This window comes from Camelina sativa, chromosome 3 (assembly GCF_000633955.1).
Source record: "Camelina sativa cultivar DH55 chromosome 3, Cs, whole genome shotgun sequence".
NCBI lineage: Eukaryota > Viridiplantae > Streptophyta > Magnoliopsida > Brassicales > Brassicaceae > Camelina > Camelina sativa.
In genome coordinates this window covers 10,333,457-10,355,417 of record NC_025687.1, presented here as the reverse complement: position 1 = coordinate 10,355,417, position 21,961 = coordinate 10,333,457, and the positions used below count along the sequence as shown (strand labels likewise).

General features: G+C 36.6%; 6 protein-coding genes across 8 annotated transcripts; 4 read left to right on the top strand and 2 right to left on the bottom strand.

Annotated features, from left to right (window-relative positions):
• LOC104776376 (protein NRT1/ PTR FAMILY 5.16) lies at positions 1,543–3,641 on the top strand. The gene is made up of 4 exons (XM_010500425.1): positions 1,543–1,784; positions 1,882–2,099; positions 2,197–2,732; positions 2,825–3,641. Exons 1-4 carry the CDS (start codon positions 1,661–1,663, stop codon positions 3,639–3,641), a joined length of 1,695 nt encoding a protein of 564 aa, XP_010498727.1. The 5' UTR covers positions 1,543–1,660.
• On the bottom strand, positions 3,518–6,184 carry LOC104776377 (protein NRT1/ PTR FAMILY 5.10). 2 transcript variants are annotated; one of them, XM_010500426.2, is made up of 5 exons: positions 5,866–6,183; positions 5,544–5,761; positions 4,919–5,451; positions 3,998–4,810; positions 3,518–3,637 (listed from the first exon to the last, which is right to left on the bottom strand). In XM_010500426.2, exons 1-4 carry the CDS (start codon positions 6,002–6,004, stop codon positions 4,012–4,014), a joined length of 1,689 nt encoding a protein of 562 aa, XP_010498728.1. In that variant the 5' UTR covers positions 6,005–6,183; the 3' UTR covers positions 3,518–3,637; positions 3,998–4,011. The 2 variants fall into 2 exon arrangements, with proteins under 2 accessions (XP_010498728.1, XP_010498729.1); XM_010500427.2 differs by lacking the exon at positions 3,518–3,637 and having other exon boundaries at positions 3,906–4,810; positions 5,866–6,184.
• On the top strand, positions 9,431–12,265 carry LOC104776375 (patellin-2). Its single transcript, XM_010500423.1, has 4 exons — positions 9,431–11,183; positions 11,272–11,399; positions 11,511–11,646; positions 11,773–12,265. Exons 1-4 carry the CDS (start codon positions 9,576–9,578, stop codon positions 12,016–12,018), a joined length of 2,118 nt encoding a protein of 705 aa, XP_010498725.1. The 5' UTR covers positions 9,431–9,575; the 3' UTR covers positions 12,019–12,265.
• On the top strand, positions 13,691–15,019 carry LOC104776374 (MICOS complex subunit Mic10). Its single transcript, XM_010500422.2, has 3 exons — positions 13,691–13,915; positions 14,111–14,265; positions 14,756–15,019. Exons 1-3 carry the CDS (start codon positions 13,789–13,791, stop codon positions 14,768–14,770), a joined length of 297 nt encoding a protein of 98 aa, XP_010498724.1. The 5' UTR covers positions 13,691–13,788; the 3' UTR covers positions 14,771–15,019.
• On the top strand, positions 15,363–17,289 carry LOC104776373 (E3 ubiquitin-protein ligase RNF170-like). Of its 2 annotated transcripts, none has more exons than XM_010500420.2 (5): positions 15,363–15,558; positions 16,055–16,263; positions 16,620–16,721; positions 16,862–16,913; positions 17,019–17,289. In XM_010500420.2, the coding sequence occupies exons 1-5, from the start codon at positions 15,468–15,470 to the stop codon at positions 17,129–17,131; spliced, it is 567 nt and encodes a 188-aa protein (XP_010498722.1). In that variant the 5' UTR covers positions 15,363–15,467; the 3' UTR covers positions 17,132–17,289. The 2 variants fall into 2 exon arrangements, with proteins under 2 accessions (XP_010498722.1, XP_010498723.1); XM_010500421.2 differs by having other exon boundaries at positions 15,368–15,558; positions 16,064–16,263.
• On the bottom strand, positions 17,272–18,767 carry LOC104776372 (E3 ubiquitin-protein ligase ATL15-like). Its single transcript, XM_010500419.2, has one exon. It carries the CDS (start codon positions 18,550–18,552, stop codon positions 17,398–17,400), a length of 1,155 nt encoding a protein of 384 aa, XP_010498721.1. The 5' UTR covers positions 18,553–18,767; the 3' UTR covers positions 17,272–17,397.

Sequence of the window (21,961 nt, the reverse complement as noted above, 5' to 3'; positions counted from 1 at the left end):
GGCCTATTCAATGTCTTACACTAAAAGGCAGTTATGAGTTGTTGAGAAACTAAGGCACGGGGGTTGTACAAGTGACACGTTCAGCTACAGCTACTACACAAAAATTATAAGAAAATAGAGACATCTACTACATCTAAAGCTAGACAACACTAATTATTTATATAAAATCCGGAAAAAAAAAATACGGATCAATTTGTCAGTGGTCTGAACCATTTGAAAGCCCTCCTAATTTATGCATGTAAGCTTCTTCATTGCAAAGTTATCACAATAAAAAAATTGTATATCCGAAAGCTCTAGTAACAATTTGTTTTCAACTTTTGTCCCCGGAAGTTGGGATTCTGATGCCTTTTAACAAAAAGAAAAAAAAAAAGTTGGGACTCTGACATAGCTAAATTAATGTTAACCACATAAATAAGTCAGAAAGGTTAATTAACAAACAGTAAACGCTAATCTTTATAGTGTATCTGTTGTTTTATTCATTGATCTGCATACCAAAAAAAAAACCTTTAGAAAATCCTTTTCGACACGTAGATTATTTGGTTCGGACGTAAACAATAGATTTTGTTTGTCGTGCTCGTGCAGCACGTGGATAATATGTTTACCTTAGCAGTAGAATCTAGAATGAAAGTGACATCTGAAACAAGGACAGGGAGACAAAACTATTGAAACTTGATTACTCACTGAACGGCCAACAAGTCATTTATTAAGAAAACGCGACTGAAAAACAAAAGAAAAGAGAGTAGAAGCTGGATTCTTCGCAAAACCTTAATATAAAAATGATAAATGTTCAACTTTTAATTAAATGACAATTTAGGGACCCCATGTTTAATACATCTGATATGAAGTAGTAATTTTTTTTACTGGATAACAGTTAAAAGTGGCTTACAAAGTTGTTAAAAATATTAAAAAATCTTTGATTTCCACTAATGATTTTCTCGATTCATATACTTAATTTCTACTAAAAAATAATTATTGAAAAGTAAAGAAGGAAATCTACACCTAATCATAGTATGTCTATCCAAACTAGCATTTTAAGTAATTTGTGTAAAATTTACAAATTCCATATTATTTAATTATAGATTTTCAAAATTTTAATGAAATTCACTATTATTGAACTAATAACTTTAAAATCTATCATAAAATACATTGTTATTGAAAACAATTTATGGATTTGATTTTGAAGGATTTAAGAAGATTTTTTTCACTAAAATATTAAATTCAAATCTCATGATTTTACGTGAAATCAGAAAGAATTTTACAATAATTCTACAATAATTCATATCAATTTCACTAAATTCATCAAAATCAGATAAAAATTCATGAACATTCAAAATTACTTAAAATACTAGTTTGAATACACCTAGATTTTTAAGGACCTAATAATCAATAACAAAAGATTTTTTTTAAACAGTAAAATAAATTTTAATGGATCTTGATTTCATTAAAGTTATTATCCAAGAATCCCTTAGAGTTGACTTTATAACTGATACTATAAAACAAAATGGCGAAACAGATGATATAGTACAATCACAAAACCGCATGTGAAATCATATAACTACTAGTACTCTAGTATTAAAAGACTTGTTCATAAAAAATAATCATAAACAATAACTATTGTGGTTCTTATCTACGCATAATTCTTAAGTCACGACGAGATCAAATGACGATAGCAGAGGAAAAAGTTTCACTTCTTGAAGATTTCGTAAGCGACTCTGTTGACCACCGTGGACTTCCCGCCGGCAAGTCTACCACTGGCGGATGGAGATTCGCTTGGTACATTATAGGTGAAGAACAGTTTTGTGACGTGTTTTTTATGTAGTCCAAGCTCTAATATTAAATTCTAATTTTTACAAAAAAAAAATTTTCCTGTAAATGGTTCAGGAGTTGAAGTTGGAGAAAGATTTGCTTACTTTGGGATTTCCTCCAACTTGATTACCTACCTAACTGGACCTCTCGGACAATCCACGGCGACAGCGGCCGTGAACGTGAACACATGGTCAGGAACCGCCTCGATGTTACCTGTTTTAGGAGCTTTCATCGCAGACGCTTATCTCGGTCGTTACCGTACCATTGTTGTCGCTTCCCTCATCTATATACTCGTAACGCTCTCCCCCCTACAACACTTCTTTTTTAATCCTTTTATTAACAAAGCTTCAGAAAAAGTTTCACTAAAGTTTGAGAGGGTTGTTATTACAGGGACTAGGACTATTAACCTTATCGGCTGTCTTAATCCTAATGGGATTATCAGAGAAACGTAGCGATGTTTCTACTAAACCATCTTTTTGGGTGAATATACTTTTCTTTTGTTCTCTGTATTTGGTGGCGATGGGACAAGGCGGACACAAGCCATGTGTTCAAGCTTTTGGTGCGGACCAGTTTGATGTGGAAGATCGAAAAGAGAGAATAAGTAGAGGATCGTTTTTCAATTGGTGGTTTTTGAGTTTATCCGCGGGAATAACTTTGTCCATTATTGTGGTGGTTTACGTTCAAGACAATGTTAACTGGGCGCTTGGGTTTGGGATCCTTTATTTGTTCATGGTTATGGCCCTTGTTCTCTTCTTGCTCGGGAGAAAAACTTACAGGTACCCGAGAGGAGACCGCGAGGAGAAGAAGAACGCTTTTGCGAGAATCGGTAGAGTTTTCGTGGTGGCATTCAAGAATAGGCGACTGAAATTAACGCATTCAGGTCTATTGGAAGATGGTTCATCCGAGACATGTGAAGGACGACTTGAGTAAGTTGCATAAATCCCAAATTTTTTAATATTTTGAGTTTTGGTTTGGTATTATTAATTGAGTTGTAAAATTATGTTATTTTTTTATCAAGGTTCCTAGCAAAAGCGTTGCTACCGGGAGAAAAAGGTGGCGAGCCATGTGATACTAGGGACGTGGAAGATGCGATGGCTTTGGTAAGGCTTATTCCGATATGGATCACATCGGTGGTGAGCATGATTCCTTACGCTCAGTACGCTACTTTCTTCACAAAGCAAGCTGTTACCGTGGACAGAACAATCTTGCCGGGTTTGGAAATCCCTCCTGCTTCTTTTCAGGCGCTTATCGGTTTATCGATTTGCATCTCAGTTCCGACTTATGAGGGTCTTTTCCTTCCGTTAGCTAGACGGATCACCAAAAAGCCTTCTGGGATCACAATGCTACAGAGAATAGGGGCCGGAATGGTGCTCTCTAGTTTAAATATGGTGGTTGCAGCGTTGGTAGAAACGAAACGGCTTGAGATAGCAAAAGAACATGGGCTTCTGGATAGTCCCGGCGCAACCATCCCAATGTCGCTATGGTGGTTCGTTCCTCAGTACTTACTACTCGGGCTGATCGATCTATTCTCACTAGTTGGTACTCAAGAATTCTTCTACGACCAAGTCCCAAAAGAGCTAAGGAGTATTGGTCTCGCGCTTTCTTTGAGTGCGATGGGTCTTGCTAGCTTCTTGAGTGGTTTTCTCATCACTGTGATTAATTGGGCTACAGGAAAAGATGGTGGTGAGAGCTGGTTCAACACTAACCTGAACCGAGCCCATGTCGATTACTTTTATTGGTTGCTCGCCACTTTCACGGCCATTGGCTTCTTTGCGTTTATGTTCTTCTCCAGGCTGTATGTGTATCGCAGACTTCGCAGGATAGATCAAGTCTAAGAATATAAAATTCAAGATGTATCAAAATTCATAACGTGATTAGAAATTATAATTATTTTATTCGATATTATGCAGTTTTAACTGTTAAGCTGAAAACTTTGAAAGTAGGCTAGGACCACAGCTGGATAAGTTATATGATAAAGATAAGACTACATCAAACATTTTAAAAACTATACATTTGCATACGTCATACGTGTATTAGTATTACAAGCTAATCAGTATCTACTAAATCATAAGGATCCCTAAGCAATCAATATTGACTAATCTGATAATCAGTTAATGAGATGATATAATAGTATTCATTGGTATGAATAAAGTGTATTTAAAAATTACACAGAGAGAGAAGGAGAGAGTACCAATACACTCCAATTTAAAGGGCGTTGAGTCTCTTAGATACGTATGACTTTGCAAAATACATGTAGGAGGCTAATCCAATGAAGCTGAGACAAGCGAGTAGCCAGTAAAAGTAATCCAGATGAGCCTGGTTCAGGTTGTTTGCAAACCAACTCACTTGACCAGATTGACTAGTCGCTTTCTCAATGACTGATATCACGAAACTGCTGAGAAAGTTACCAATACCGAATATGCTCAAGTATAGAGCCAAGCCCACACTCCTCAGCTCGCTTGGGACTTGGTCGTAGAAGAACTCTTGAAGACCCACCATTGCAAAAACATCTGAGATACCAAAGAGAACATACTGAGGAACTAACCACCACACACTCATTGGAACCGTAGCGTCTGGGGAGTCGACGAGCCCATAATCCGCAGCAGTTTTAAGCCTTTTCATCTCCACCAGAGCAGCAATTACCATAGCAAGGAAAGAGAGGAATAAGCCTGTGCCGATTCTCTGAAGCATCGTGATTCCGCCTGGTTTATGTGTAAATGATCGTGCAATTGGGATGAGTACGCGATCATAGATGGGGACGAAGATGACTATAGAGAGGCTGATGAAGGACTGGAGGGTAGCCGGAGAGATCTTGTAACTCGGTGTGATTGATCTCTCCATTGTGGCTCCTTGTTTGGTGAAGAAAGTTGGAGACTGCGCAAACACAACCGCATAAACCAAGCAAGTAAACCATATCGGAGCTAACCTAAGCACTGATTTTGCTTCTTCAAGCTCATCTACACTACAAGAACCATTACTTGAGACCAGAGCTTTGTTGAGGAAACTGCAGTTGTGACAAGAACGAAGATGCTAAGTACCATAAGTCCTTTATGTTTTGTAAAAACAACTATGCGGTAACAACAAAATCAAAGGAGACAGAAAGCTGTGTTACCTAAATTGCTGTGACCTTTTGTGAGACACAAGACCAAATCTCTCCTCTGCATCAGCTACAGCTGAAGCTGACACACCCCAGTTCTTCACAGCAGCCACATAAACATTTCCAATCCGTGCAAACGGGCTTTGACCTTCCCTTCGAATGCTGAACCGATAAGCTCTAGTTCCGAGCACGAAAATAATCAAAGCAACAACCATAGCAATGCATGGAATACCAAAGCCTAAGGCCCAACTGAGATTGTCCTGAATGTAATTCAAGACCCATAGAGTTACTAACGTCCCAAAGCACATACCAAAATACCACCAATTAAAGAAAGAAGTCTTTTGTTTGCGCTCTTCAGGATCCTTTTCATCAAACTGATCCGCTCCAAAAGCCTGAACACACGGCTTGTGACCACCTTGTGCTAACGCCACTAGATACAGGGCACTAAAGAACATGATCACTTGGAATCGTGGAGAGCAAGACGAGAGTAGATTATAAGCATTGCAGTCTGAAGGAATCATTGCAGATAAAGTCAGTAAACCAAGCCCCTGTTTGTTTTCAATCAAATCCACTATACAACTTCAGACTCATCTCTAGAGAAGAATGTGAAAGAGACTAAGAGAGAGAGGGAGCTTGGTACCAGGATATAGAGAGCAGAGGCGGCGAGGATTGTACGGAAACGACCTAGAAACGAGTCAGCGATAAAAGCACCAAGGAGAGGAAGCAACGACGCCGTTCCAGACCAAGCGTTGACGTTAGCGGCAGCAGCCGCCGTAGATTGACCCAGTGGTCCAGTCAGATAAGTAATCAGATTCGAAGATATACCGTAGTAAGCGAATCGCTCAGCAACCTCCACACCTACAGTCGAACAAAAAAACCAGAAAATCAAAAAAAAAAATCAGGCGAAGAACACGAAACACTCTAAAGAGCAAGAAATTGGCGGGAATCTCGGGGGGAATTACCGATGATGAATCCGGCGGATCTCCAGCCACCGGAGGAAGATCTGACGGCTGGTTTGCTTCTGTAGTCAACGGATCCGTCGACGGTGGTTACAGCGAGAAGCGGAGTTCCGGCTTCATCAACAGCGCCGGAGATCGCCATTCCGTTAATCNACGGTTAACCGGATTCCTCTCCGATTGAAGAAAGTAAATAAAATATCTTCAAAGAAGTCTTATTGTTAAACACATGGTTGGATATTACTCGCACCAGTGTTTACTGTACTAGTTGGCTCATGTCATGCCACATTTATAATTTGTATTTTTTTTTTATAAAAGGCTATTTTCTTCAATTGCATTGTGTTTAGTTGAGCTTTTGAGACTTGAGAGTTCTATGATTAATTTATTAGTTTGCTTGTACGCATTCCATTTTATGTTTTATTTGCTCTCATCTTGCTTTGGATTGAGAAGTTCTTTTTGGTGGATGTCAACCAATCCATGATAAGATAGTTTAAAGATTAAGGATGAAAAGAAAGAAAAAAAAGAGGAACGAAGTTTGTGATTTGGATTACAAACACAAACAAACATACTGCATGTTGCCAATATAGATGCTATTTACCATTTTCGAGCACCACCCTTTTCTTACTTCAAAATTAAAATTACATTTTTAGAGATGTTGTTATTTTTCTAGTCTTATTTTTCAACTAAAAAAGTGTTGAAAGTCTCCTTAAATCAGTTCCAATAACCTCATTTTTTTTCTACCAATCAAAATTATTTTTCCTCTAATTAGTGTTAAATACGAAATTACCAACCAAAAATTATTCTTCCTCAAATTAGTTGAAGTTGATAGTTCTCATATATTTTCTACCTAATTAGTTTAGTTTGCTTGTACTCCTTCCAAATTACAGTATGTTAATCAACTTTTTGTCTTTTAATATGTTTTGTAATATTTTTTCTAAAAAACAAAAAATGTTTTGTAATACTATACTTTATTTGCTTCCTAACTATTACCTAGTATTTTCATTTTTTTTTTTTTAATTGACATAACTTCTGATTTCACTGATATAGATTTTATCTACGGATTCTAATCTCAATAATTTATAGATGAAACAAGCAAACATAGACTTGTGATACAAAATTAAAAAATTCCACGCAATGGTTGATAATCATTGCTTAAGTTGTACCTGGCCATCAATCATTTGTTAAAGAAAATGTTCAGACATAAGTACTATATAACTAACAATTCTTTATTGGAGAATCAAAAGAAAATCAAAACAGATATAAAGACATATTAAACCGCTAAATCCAATATTTTGTTAGTGGAAGAAAGTTATAATAAGACGGCACCACCAGCAATGACAAACCAACCAAAAACACAGCTCGGCCTTCTTTTGCTTTTGACAAATTCAAAAGCTACCTGAAAGAATATTATTAACAGATAATTCTTGGATCCCACGAGATTGCACTACCTAATTTTCTTAATCTAATACTATTTTCTTTGGTTCTGTATCCATTCAAATACATTTTCAAGCAGTCCATTCAATTTTTTCTCTAACAGTTTAAAAGAACAAAAAACATATTTGTGCAATCTTATTTCCCCTTTACGAGAGTCGATAAATGCCCTATGAGTTGGTCAGTAAAGCTAGTAATTAATTAGTACATAAGAAAATCAATACATATTGAAACAAAACATAAGATAGAATGATTTATATACAAAGGAATGAAGAGGGGTTGAACACAGTTACACAATTTTTAGTTGGTGTGCATTATAAGTTGACCTGCAACATAATATTCATTTTAAGATATTCATTTCAGTTAATAACTTATGAAATGTTTTTATAATCATGTATTGGCCCATATGAGGAGTTGTAACGATGAGGTGTGTGGTGTAGGCCTACATGAATCAGGGTGCTTATTAAATTTAAGTATAGTCCTAATAGTTCTTGTGACAGCTCCAATCTTATGGAATTTCCCTGTTAATGTCAAATTTTAAATCAATATTTAATTTATTAGATAAAATTACGTATTTTTTAAAGATTACAACGCACCAAATATGGGTCCAAAGTTATATATAATATTAATACGAAATCATTTGATACTTTCTTTACGTGCGAAGCAGTCTGTATATGTTTATATGTGTGTCATCCTCTCAATTCATATGGTATTTCGCTTTATAATGCTAAATGAATGAATCGTCGAGTTTTTGTTTTGAAGCGAAATGAATATTAATTAGCAATATAATCATGCGATAATATGCTCCATATATATATATACTCTTACATGTATGTCATCATCTACTTATAATTAAGAGGATGTCTTAATTAGTCGTTGCCATGTAATCCTGTGTTGTAATTGGATTTTTATAAAAGATGATGATTTCATTTTCATGATTTGATTCAGGACTATCTATATTATAAATACAAGCTGCCCGGCCAACTTGTGAAAAAAAACCAACTTGTGAAAAACATTCTAGTACCTTTACTAGAGAACTAAATAAACATGAACAATTTTAATAAACGGGATAAAGCTAGGTTGATATCGTCAAGTTGGTCACCCGTGAATAGGTAGATACATTTTACTAGACATGTATTCTAAAGAGAGTAAAATAAAAACTCTTGCGTGGATGGATGGATACATTGCATTGCATGCATGGTGGATACATAGTTCAGCTTAAACTCCCAAAAAGTTAAAATTCAAATCTTAACGTTCTGATTCGGGGAATTAAATATCTCTTAATTAAACTTGATTTGTTATTTACTTTTTAGGTTGGTAAAACAATTTCGCACAACAACGAGTAAAAATGTCATGTAATCTCATGAATCATGAGTTATTGTGATAACGACAATTTTGTTTTTATTACAAAAATCTCTAATATACATGTCATTATATGACAACATCGTTGAGTAAGAAAATTCTAGTGATATTTATACAATTTTTATTGCGAAAAAATCATCTATTGTTGGAACGATTCAAAAACTCTTTTATTATTTAATTCAAACGTACACTTAGGTGATAGGATAACATGGTGTCATAATTTGAAAAAAAAAAAAAAACACTTTAGATAGTTTATTAAAAGCCAGAGTAGCTTTTCAAACACACATATTCCACTTTTTCCCCTCAAACAAACAAATATGAATGGTACTTTTGCCTTTGATTTCGAAGTTGTCTTCATGTAATATGAAAAACATAATAAAACTCTCTTGATATTAAGAAGCACTACCTTATTAATGTGCAGCCTATCAAAAGTTTTATAGTCTAGGGTTTAAACTCGTGCGATTCAAGTTTTGTGAAAAAATGGTAGAAAATACTCAAGATCATGCAAGAGTTAGAAAGAAAAAATCATAAATTTGACTAAATCAAAACGATATAGACATCTTTCCTTATACAAGAAAATAAGTGACACGAATCTAAATTAAAAATGGGAAATATCAAAGAAAAAGTTGTTAATTTAGTTAAAAAAATGTATAAAATTGGGGAATCCAATTTTGAGAAGCAAAAGACGGCCGTTTGGAAGAAAGAGAAATTTAGGGACCCTACTAAAAGAAAAGTATCTTCGAAAATTAGCTGTCCAACAGCTCCGACCAGTCTGTTCTCTTTTGCTCTTCTCACACAACACAACACAACACATAACTCTTCTCCTTCCTCTTCTTTTTTATAAGACCTCTTCCTCTCCTCTCTCTTCTCTCTCAATCCCATCTCTCTCTCTAGTTCTTGTTTCCCTTTTGAACCAAGTCATCATGGCTCAAGAAGAGATACAGAAACCTGCTGCTTCTATTACTGCCTCTGTTCCGGTTAAGGAAGATACTCCTGTGCCGGTTAAGGAGGTTGAGGTACCTGTTACTGCTGACAAAGCTGTGGCTGCGCCTTCTCCCGGATCCATCGTGTTTTCTGAGGATGAGGTTGCTGTGGCGGCGCCGGAACCAGAGGTGGCTGTGGCGGTGAAGGAGGAGGAAGTCGCGACGGGGAAAGAGGCCTTGCAATCGGAATCGTTTAAGGAGGAAGGCTATTTGGCTTCTGAATTGCCGGAAGCTGAGAAGAATGCTTTGGCTGAGTTTAAGGAGATGGTTAGGGAGGCTTTGAACAAGCGTGAATTCACCGCTCCACCACCACCTTCGCCTCAAGCTCCGGCCAAGGAAGAGAAAGCTGATGAGAAGAAAACAGAGGAAACAGAGGAGAAGAAGGAAGAAGTGAAAACAGAGGAAAGGTCTGTTGAGGCTGAAACCAAAACAGAGGAGAAACCTGCTGCTCCGGCCACCGTAGAAACCAAGAAAGAAGAGACATCGGCCGCTCCGGCTCCGATCGTCGCTGAGACCAAGAAGGAAGAAACATCGGCCGCTCCGGCTCCAGTCGCCGCAGAGACCAAGAAAGAAGAGACTAAACCGGCTGCTCCGGTCGTTGCAGAGACAAAGAAGGAAGAGATATCAGCAGCTCCTGCTCCGGTTGAGACCAAACCAGCTGCTCCGGTCACCACAGAGACCAAAGAGGAAGAGAAAGTCATTCCGGTAGAAACCACACCGGCTGCTCCGGTCACCACAGAGACCAAGGAGGAGGAGAAAGTCGCCCCGGTAGAGACCGAACCAGCTGCTCCAGTCGTCGATGAGGTCAAGAAAGAAGAGAAAGCAACCGCCTCTGTTCCGGTCACCAAGGCCGTCTCAAGATTTATTAAAGATATATTTGTCTCCGTCACCACCTCTGCCGAGAAAAAGAAGGAAGAAGAGAAACCAGCAGTAGTAACGATCGAGAAGGCTTTCGCAGCTGATCAAGAAGAAGGAACTAAACCCGTTGAAGCAACCGAAGAATCCATAGTCTCAATCACTCTTCCAGAGACAGCTGCCTACGTAGAGCCAGAAGAAGTCTCAATCTGGGGAATCCCACTTCTCGAGGACGAGAGATCCGACGTGATCCTCCTCAAGTTCCTCAGAGCACGTGACTTCAAGGTCAAAGAAGCCTTCACGATGCTTAAAAACACTGTCCAGTGGCGCAAAGAGAACAACATCGACGACCTTGTGTCGGAAGATCTCGAAGGAAGCGAGTTCGAGAAGTTGGTGTTCACTCACGGTGTCGACAAACAAGGACACGTCGTGATATACAGCTCGTACGGTGAGTTTCAGAACAAGGAGATTTTCTCAGACAAAGAGAAGCTTAGCAAGTTTCTGAAATGGAGGATTCAGTTCCAGGAGAAGTGTGTGAGGTCTCTTGACTTTAGCCCTGAGGCTAAGTCAACGTTTGTGTTCGTCAGTGACTTCAGGAACGCTCCTGGACTCGGTAAGAGAGCGTTGTGGCAGTTCATTAGACGTGCGGTTAAGCAATTTGAAGACAACTACCCAGAGTTTGTTGCCAGAGAGGTAAAAGAAACTTAATATTTTGATTATTACTACAATATAAGCATTTAAACTTCAATCTTTTATATTAGTTGTGTGGTTATTTTTTCAGCTGTTCATTAATGTTCCATGGTGGTACATTCCTTACTACAAAACATTCGGAACCATCATCACTTCCCCAAGGACAAGGAGCAAGATGGTCCTTTCTGGTCCATCCAAATCCGCTGAGACCATTTTCAAGTAATTTTTAAAGTTCATAGAAATTGTGTACTATATGATACGTAACATCACATTTCATTGTTTCTATTCATGCATATAGAATCTTATATCCTCTGTTTTTGGATGAATCAGATACGTAGCTCCTGAAGTAGTCCCGGTTAAGTATGGTGGACTGAGCAAAGAGAGCCCATTCGCTGTCGAAGATGGAGTCACCGAGGCCGTCGTTAAATCCACATCTAATTATACCATTGATTTTCCTGCTACCGAGGTATATATTGTTTTTTCTTTTCTGTTTTTTGCATTTTAATTAACGTAAACGCTAAAACTAACGTTAATTTGAAACAATATAAGAGACTTAATGATGATTAATTATGTGGATTGTGTTGCTACGTAGGGTTCTACACTGTCATGGGAACTTAGGGTTTTGGGTGCGGACGTGAGCTACGGAGCTCAATTTGAGCCAAGCAACGAGACAAGCTACACCGTGATCGTCTCTAAGAACCGGAAGATCGGTTTAACTGATGAACCTGTGATTACCGATTCTTTCAAGGCAAGTGAACCGGGAAAGGTCGTGATCACGATTGACAACCAGACATCTAAGAAGAAGAAGGTGCTCTACAGGTTCAAAACCCAAGCATAAGATTATGTGTCTGATCTTTGAACGAAGAAAAAAACAAAAGATGGTTGGGAATTTTAATTAATTTAATTTAGTACGTTTATTTATTTTATGTATTTTTTTTTAAACCTCAAAAGGGGATTGTGTTTTGTCTATGGTTTTGATTTTGTTTTGGTGATGGGATTTTTTTTTCTTTGTTGATGATTCTTATATATACAAATGTTTGTGTGCAAACCTGTGATTACAATTCAAAAAAATATTTGCTACGTTACTTGACAATTTGTGTAAATTTGAACTTATATTTGTCCTTTTTTTTCTTTCTAATTCAAAAATCCATTCCTAATAAGTTGATTACGCGAATTAAGTGCTTCCGATCATTTATTCTTAAAGCCCTATCTTCGTCCACGTTAGATTCCTTTGTTCTGGTTGTGTCACGTCTTGTTCTTACCTGACGTATCCCATCCCATGTTCCTTTCGGACCGTTCCGTGCTCGTCTAGCAATTAGTTAAAGCAGTTACAACATTATAACATGATTTAAACTATGAAAAAGATAACGGTAAAAAACAAAACTAAGGACAAAAATATCACACTTTGTCTTCTAACCACACTTCAAACTATTTTTTGCCGGACCACTGTTCTTTGTTATAACACTATTCACGTAAAAGTCAATTGGTTTTGACATTATCAAAATCGAGTATGCTTCATTGACGACATCAAAAAGAAAAAGGTCTGCAATTCGACCACCATTTCATCCACCGCTCGGATCTCCAATGATTTTGTTCCTCTCAAATACATAAATCTATATCTACAGTATCCGCACAAGATTTGAGGTTAAAGATGGATAGTCTTTTTCTATTTTTTTTGGAGTCACGAGCTCACGATGGATTTACATTTTATCGGCTAACAGAATGTTTCTCCAGAATCAATCAATGGTTACGTTGGTATGAATGTTACAGATATGATATACTTTAGTTGAAATGAACATCTTGATAAAATCCTTTAGGTATTCAACAATATTTGAACGTTTCATGTATCCAGCTTTCTGGTTAGAGATTTTGATCTGGCTATTGGGTTAGTCTCACTTCGCCACAAAATGCCAAACAATTAAATGGAAACAGTATTAAAAAATCAGGATCTTATTATGTCGAAAGCTGAGATCCAACAAACACACAGTATCCAAAGAAAAAAGCCTGCCTAAAGTTACACAAAAGAACTTGTAATTATCACATGTATACAATTTGGGTGTATACGGTATATTAAGAACTGGAGTGTGACCATGAGTCCATGATAATACCCTACTGCATAGGTAGGGGACATCCGGACATGCATGGACCAAAAACAATAAAACAACAAACGAACCATTACTATGAGTCTATGACCATGAGATAAGAATGCCACACATTAAATTCTTTTTATTCTTTTTCTCCAACAAACGAACCAGTGAAGTTATCCTAATATCTAAATTATTCAAGACAGCTTGAAATTTTCTACCAATATTTTTAAACTAAAATTCGATTAAACTTTAGTCTATTTTTCAGTATCCGGATTATCCAAAAAGATTCTTTCTAAAGTACACAGTACACACTATCGCTTGCGTTAAAAGCAAAAGTATATAGGCCCAACATAGCACATTCATTGGCCCATTAATCGGCCCAAGATTCTTCGCCTGCACAGTCAGAAATATTCAGAAACAAACCCTTTCAGATCGAAAGAAGCGAATTGTGGAAGAACACAAAGCAGGAAAATTTCGGAGAATCAAATCGGAAAGGTAGAGGAAGAAACGAGTCGGAAAAAATGGAAAACAAGAGTAACAACACCGATTCAGATGTCAACGCCAAATGGGACGCATGTATCGATCTCACTGCTCGTCGTTTCGTCTACTCTTCCCTCGGCGGCGCTTTCGCTGGTCTTCTCTTCTTCAGTTCGGTGGTTTTTTTTTCAATTTCCCCCCACTCTCATTCTTATGATTCACATAATTTGTGGGTGACTCTGATTAGGGTTCTAGTAGATAAAATCGAAATTTCACGATCAAATAGGGTTTTTGAGTGTTTGTTCCGATTCAGATAGTTTCTGGTTCTGTTTTGATGATTAATTTGTATTGCGTTGTGGTCTCTAGGGAGTCCGGTTACAAGATGGGCATCGATTGCGTTTGGTGCTGGAATTGGTATTGGCTCTGCATACACAGATTGTTCTCGTGTTTTTGACGCATCGTCTTCAACTTCAGCCACTCTATTAGCTCCCAGGAGTTCAACAGAGGCTCCTGTACCTCAGGTTAGTTTGAATTCATTTTTATTAGGTACCCAAGTACTTAGTTTTTTTTTTTGTGTTGGATGATTTTGAGACAAACATTTTGGGAAGTTAGAATTGATAGGTGAAATAAGATGGTTTCATATTATTTAGCTTGAAGATGTGTGTTTTGAGATTTACATATGGTTACAGATTCGTGAGACAAGTGCACCTTTTTAGTCTTTAGAACTCAAATAGTTTCACATTCCACTGTTGGAAATGACGCGACTAGACTAGGTTTTGGAAATTAATGATTAGGAGAATGTAAGATTACTTCATCCCTATCATAATTACTAGGTTTTAGAGGTGAAAACATCTTATGCCAATGTGTATGCATTTTGTAAAAAGCATGCTATTAAGTAAAAGCACACAATTTGGTGACTAATCCGGTCATTTTTATAGTCTTCTAAATCCTTACAAGGTAGAATCATTTAGTTGAGTGTTTGATACAAGAGTTGTCTTGTTGATTTTACAGGCAGCAGAAGAGTAAAGACATCGAGTAAGCTCAAGGTAAAAAAAAAAAACCCAAAACATTGTTAGGGTTTTACGAAATGGTCGTTGATCTTGCAAGACAAGGCTTTTGAGATATATGCCATTGTTAAAAAACCTTTTACTTCTCAGTGAGTTTTGTACACTGATGTCAAAAATGTTATTGACCACTCATTTTCTTTCTCATTGGAAAAAAGTTATTATGTTCTTCCCTTACAAGAGTAATAATAATTCCTCCGGTTTGATTTTGTTTGCCTCTGCTGTTCCTTTAATTTAGACTTCTTGCTTCAGATTGAGAGAGACTCATATGATATCAGTTGATAAATAGTGGATAAGTAACATATGTCAACCAAATAAGGGTATACAAACTGATATCAATCTACTAAGTTACGGATTTAAGGATCGAAGATATGTTTTTTATAGCTTAAGCGACTCATATATTATTAAACTTACAATATTAGAAAGGGTTTGACCACAAAAAAAAAGGAAAAAACAATATTAGAAGGGTTTGAACGGCTCGGATTGGGTCTCTCCAGCTCGCTGCTTGGCTTAATCTATTGTCACGTGTATCCGATGACTTTTTTTCTATTTTCTTAATACTTAACTGCTACGGAAAAAGTTAAGGGAGATTATAGAGCCGACGAAGAACAAAGACGCGGCGACGAGAGAGTAATAGGAGAAGAAGAAGAAGAAGTAATATGAATGCGCCTCCGGAGAACGAAGTTTGTTCGATATGCCATGGCCACTTCATCGCTCCTTGTCAAGCCAATTGCTCCCACTGGTTCTGCGGTACGATCTCTTTGTTCTTTTACTTTTCGTTTTCTCCTTCTCTCGAATCGTTTTTGGAATCGGTCGTAGTTAGGTGCAGTAGTTAATCCCAGAATTCGAGTGTAGCATCTCGATTCAATCTCCTCCTGAATCTTCGTTAGTCGCTTTTATGAGATCAGAGTTGTGCCGATCTCAATTTCGTTTTTCCCTGAAGCTAGTTCGGTTATATTGGAATATTTTTGTCTTTGAACTTGTAAAATTCACGATTGAGAGTTGTTTTACTGCTAAATTCACTCTCTGTACACTCTTTTTAACGGCTTAATTATGTTTAGAATTGGTTTTAGTTAAGAGAAAGCTTCATGTCTCATTCTTCTATCTTTGCTTAGGCCTAACATATGATTTTTTTTTTATTTTATTTTGGTTCTGAGTTTGTTAGCTAACCTTAGTGAGATTATGTCTTGTTTAATTGCTGGTTATGTAATTTCAGCGCAGCTCGTGATATATTAACTCTATTCAGTCATTGTAGGAAACTGCATTATGCTTGTTTGGAGGCATGGATCTACATTACGGCCATGCAAATGTCCCTTGTGTCGTCGTCCGATTAGCTTGTTAGTTCCTTCTGAGGAAACAGTGAGAGTTCGGAATGATGCTACAGTTTCCGATGTTCTTCACGATGTTGAAACATACAACCGAGTCTTTGGTGGACAGTCAAGTAGTCTTGTTCAGGTACGCGTTTCGTCTTTTCTCCAGTCTCGGGGATGAAAAATCAGATTATAACTCACCAGAGCTAAGTTTGGGGATAAGTATAGTCGTTTTTGAGGGATATGTGTTCTTATAGCTTTGTTATTTCGACCAGTAGAGGAATTTTTGCAATTGAAGGATTGACACTAGACTGTGGGGGTTCTGGTTTTATGTTGAGCTTATTCTTTTCCTTAACTTTTTGGTAGTTGGTTTTTAGTTTCTTCATCTTGTTATTGCTTTGTGCTACATAACATTCCTTGTAGCTCATAAGTTTGACGACAAGTAAGTGTGGAGTTTACTGAAGCCTTTTTCTCACATAAAAACTTATCTATATTTTGCAGAGGATGCAAGATCTTCCCTTCTTACTCCGAAGGTTGTTGCGAGAAATTATGGATCCACGAAGAACGCTTCCATTCGTCATCAGAGCTCGTGTTTATATTGCGGTTAGTTAAACACATTCATTACTCTTGGAACCTGGATAAGTTTATTTATCTCTTATAAGTAAATCTGCTACAAAAAATTTCACATCTGAGCTAAAGAATGTTTTGACTAACGCAAGTTCACCACATTTGATTTGATATAGATGATACTAAGTGCGATTTACATAATCAGTCCAATCGATATCATTCCTGAAGGTGATTCCTTATTTTATCTCTTGACTATATATATTCATACAATACACTCTTTTCTTCTGTCAACTAACATTACTTTACCAATTCTTTGTATCTTTTTCTTGTCAGGAGTATTGGGGGTTATCGGTTTACTAGATGATCTACTGATAGCCCTGATTTTCTTCCTCTATGTTGCTGCTCTTTACCGATCTGTTCTCTATTTCCGTCATGGTGGTTCATGAGTCGCTTTGAAGTTTTCACATCATGAATCATCATAGTTGAACAACTAAGTGACTTGGTTACTTGTTTGGACCTTGCTTTCTTTTATTCATGGTTTTGACTTTTGACTGTTAGACTTAAGGTAACTTGATTTTGATGGGTAAACAAAGACGTTTCTTTATTGGGTGAAGCAATTGAAATTTCTCGAACACTAGAAGAAACTAAAAGAAATTTTGTACAGATTTTATTCTTCTCATATTTCCTAATGAACCCAATAGTATCAAATCGTTTAGGCAGGGCTTGCATCGCCGGATCGAAGGTAGGAACGTTCACCAACATTGTTCTTCCCAGTAAATAACCGATCCATCGGTGACCTTATTGCTAGAAGCAAACCTTTTGATGCACCAGCACGCACCTGATCACCGTCCATAATCCCATCCGGGGACCGGATCAAACCGGTATGGTACGGAGGAGTTATAGAAAACGGTCTTCGGTCGAACCGTCTGTCTTGATCGAACCGTTCGAAGTAGAAATAGTTTCGTTCAGTCCATAGGCTTCCGGTTCTGAACCCTCTAACCGAACTCCTTGCTTGAGGTAAGGCCACTTGGTCTTTTGACCCATGGTTTCCTAGGTTCGAGTTCACCAGCTGATTGTGTATATCTTGGGGTAACCTTAGCGTGAAGCGGTCTAGATTCTCCTCTGGTTGACCAGGAGAAATGGGCGGGCTAAACAATCCTGCTAGTTTCCAACCTGTAGACATGGACTTACGTGGCATGCTTTGGTTACCTGTCCAAGCCACCGAGTCAATCAACCGCTCGTCCGGTGAAGCCAAAACCTTTCTCCGAGTCCGACTATCATCAACCGGCATTTTGGGAGAGCTCTGACCGGTTTCTCTTGCAAAACCGGGTATCTCGAAAGAAACAGACTCACCCGGTACAGGAACGAGATTGGAACGGCAGAGAGGACACGTGGTTTGAGAACGGAGCCAAGCATCAATGCAACCAGGATGAAACACGTGGCAACACTGAGGTATCAAACGCAGCGTTTCGTCGTCCTCGAACTCGTTGAGGCAAACGGGACACTCCAACGCTTCTTTGCCGATCCTCAGCGTCTTCACGGTGGAGTAACGAAACGTCGGAAACGTTTCTATGACAGACGCGTCGAGGTCACGCGCTGTCGTCTGCCTCACGTTAAGCCAGTTTCCTGGCTCGCCACCGTCGTTTATCCCTAGAGCTCTTTCGAGACACCTCCTCATGTAGACGGAGATACATCCAAGTGCGAAGAAAACACTAACGAGTACGATCATGACTATAGCCATGGTTGGACTGAACTTTGCCCTGTCGTCGTCATTATCAAACTCGTTGGTTTGAGCCGCGCCGAGCTGTAACAGTACTAGTAGCATGAAACAAGAGTAGAAGAAGCTTAAACGTGACATGACCACCATCGATGGTTGCAAATGGTTTAACAATCTGACGGTGTGGAGGTAAGTAATTGTATGTACTTCCCGGTTTCATGAGGACCAAAGCTTTGCCGATGAAAGAGCTTTATAAAAACAAAAGCCTCGTCATTTTGTTCTTTTTGTCTTTACTTCGCATTCGAAACAAAACAAAAACAAAAAAAGGTGATGGTAAGATCATAGGAGATGATATTATAAGAACGTTGATACATTAATTTAGGGGCGGTTTGCTTTGCCTAATGAACATGATGGTTGACTTTTCAGATCTCACAAAAGGCACTACTATTGAACAAATTATATTTTATGGACCAAGCAAATCTGTTATGAATATAATCCAAAAGTGATTGTTGTGATGGTTTGGTACTTTATTTTACGGTTTTTTTCTTATGATGTGTAACTCGATTTAAAATGATACAAAACGGAGAAATCAACCGGTTTTGGGAGGAAGTGGTACTGTCACTTGCAAATATTAATTCCCAAGTTTGAAAGAGTCTTACAGTTAGATCATTGAGGGTTTTTTATATATATTGGCACTTTATGTATACTAAAGAAAGATTTGTTGATCCAAAAGCTTTACATATATTGTCGTAAAAATGACTAAAACCAATACGAGATCAAACTTATCTCTTACGAGTCAACTTCGACAGAGATTAGTATTTAAGAAAAGAAAAAAAGAGCTTGATGTGGTCTTAACATATTAGGTCAACGCAATTATACAATGATAGTGTCGTAAATGTGATTTATGAATACAGCAGTTGGTGATATACTTGCATCATCATGATAATCCCATGTTGTGATCACGTCGTTCTCCAACTAGCTAGCTAGTTATTGATTTATTATTTTTCTGTGGAATCAGTTTAAATAATCATAATCATTTATATATCTGATCACTTTGGTGCGGATTAATTAGTGGAGATGTGTATATCATATGATGCGATGACTTAAACGACGGCCCGATATAAGTAATATACTATTAGTTTTGGATAAAGGATAATGTGAGGTGATTCAACTTTCCCTTTCATTGGGACGATTTTCAACTTTAGAAATAAGACCTGAAAAGAAAATTAATACTCCTACTACAGTATTTCTTTTTTTGAACAACCACTCCTACTACAGTATATCATTTATATTTTGTCAACAAATGCAATTATAAAAAATTAAGCGAATAAGTTAATTAATTTCCTGAGCTACTACTGCTAATTAACTCATCACATAAGTGCTTAATTACAAACAAAAAATGACAGATATTTTAAACCCTAAGGTTTCGCTTGTCCGTATAATATGCGATTTTATACACACCGCTACAATTGTCTTACTGATCGAAAATTTAATGCTCTAACAATTTCCGAAAAAGACATAAATAATATGTAAGCCTCATGAATCTTATCATCTTGAAACTTATCTCGAAAGCTTTCAAATATGGTTCTGTATTATTATTTATTATAGTATGTATGTTTTTTTAAAACAAATTATCAGATGAGGTTATTTGATAAAACGAATAAACCAAATATATTGATATATTTGTGGAGAACACATAATACTTCTAGAACTGAGTTTTGTTTTGTTCGGATATCAACTTATAGTTTATAATATTTTTTTTGAATAAATAGTTTGTAATATTAGGAAGAAAAATATGTATAGTATTAAGAGAAATATTTATGATGCTTGTTTGTTTCGATATTTGAACTAAATCTAAGTATATCTCGTAGAGTTTTGTCTCTCCATCCAAACTCTTCAGAAAATATTTGGATTTTTCTCATTTTTTTGTCAGCATGTATTAATTATAAAACTTAGCCATTAAGAAGATTTCTATTTTCAAGGACTAGGTTGTTCGGGTACAATTTTGAGAAATTCATTTAAATACCACTAAATTTTTTTTTCCAAAAATACCATATTTTAGTTTTTTTTTTCCAAAAATACCACAAAAGTCTTTTTTTTTTCAAAATTAACACAAACACAAAAAAATTAATTTTTAAGGATGTAGAATTATTTTTTTTAGGTTTGGGTTGACACATTTAGTTTTAGGATATACTTTTTAGGGATAGGGTTTAGTATTTAGAATTTAGAAATTAGGTTTTAGTATTAGAACTTTAGTTCAGTTATGTGGTGTTTTTGGAAAAAAAAATACATTTTAGTGGTATTTTTGGAGAAAAAAAAATAAATTGTGCTATTTTTTGGAATAAAAACCTATTTTAGTGATATTTATGACACTTTCCCTACAATTTTTGGTATGAAATCTTATGGTATCACTTATATATATTCTAGAAAATAACTCATTAAAAAGAAACTAAGGGGGGTGTATTCAAACCATGATTTTGGAAAATTTGATGGGATTTAGTAAATTTAGAATTTTGATAAATTTTAGGGAAATTCATATGATTTCTGTAAAATTCTTTCAAATCCCACCTAAAACCATGAGATTTGGATTTCCGTATTTTTAACTAAACAAATCCTCCAGAATCCTAAAAATTATTAAAATCCTAATCCACAAAACTGTTTTGAATAAAAGTGGATTTTAAAGTAGATTGTTAAATCATCAGTTCAATAACAGTGGATTTGAATGGATTTTAAAGTAGATTTTTAAATCATCAGTTCAATAACAATGGATTTTAATAGACTTTTTAAAATTCATGATTGAATAACATAGAATTTGTAAATTTCACAGAAATCACTTAAAATGCCAAGTTGAATACACCCCCCTAAACATTCGCCATAAAAAACGATCAAAATCATCGGGTATAATATTTTTGAAAACTTTCTAACACTAAAATTTCAGAAGTATATTTAAGCACTTTTGAAAACGACTGAACATAACATACTATTTATGACAATTTTGAGATCATCATATACGTTTTGCTTTTTTTCTTAAGAGATAATAATTTTGTTCGTATGTGCAGATTGCAGATATGGATCTTAGTCTCTCACCACTTTCAAGTAAGAATCCTTTCACTTATGGTAGTGATCATTCCCGCCTTTGTTTGTAATGTGATTTCTGGTTTGATCCGTTTTATGAACAGAACCTCCTCATATAAGGAATTGGTTTCCAAGCTATGTTTCTGAATTGCAAACAAGCGATGAAGTTGGTTTGTCTCCTCTGGGCAACTGTGAATCGACACAAGATACAGACTTCCCATTACATATTTCAAAGGTATAGCTTCAATCTTTCACCACCAATTTCATGAGGGTTTTTAAACTAATGACATATTCAGTAAATATCTTTATCATTCATTTGCTCAGGTTAAAGATAGATATCAGCGGTATAAGGCAAATGCAGGTTAGAAATTTATAGTTTGTAATGCTGCATGCTTAAAAAAAAGAAAAAAAAAATGACATTCTTTTGATCAAGTCAGATGACTAAAACATGTTCTTTCTTGTTCTTAAAGATCAGATGGATTTC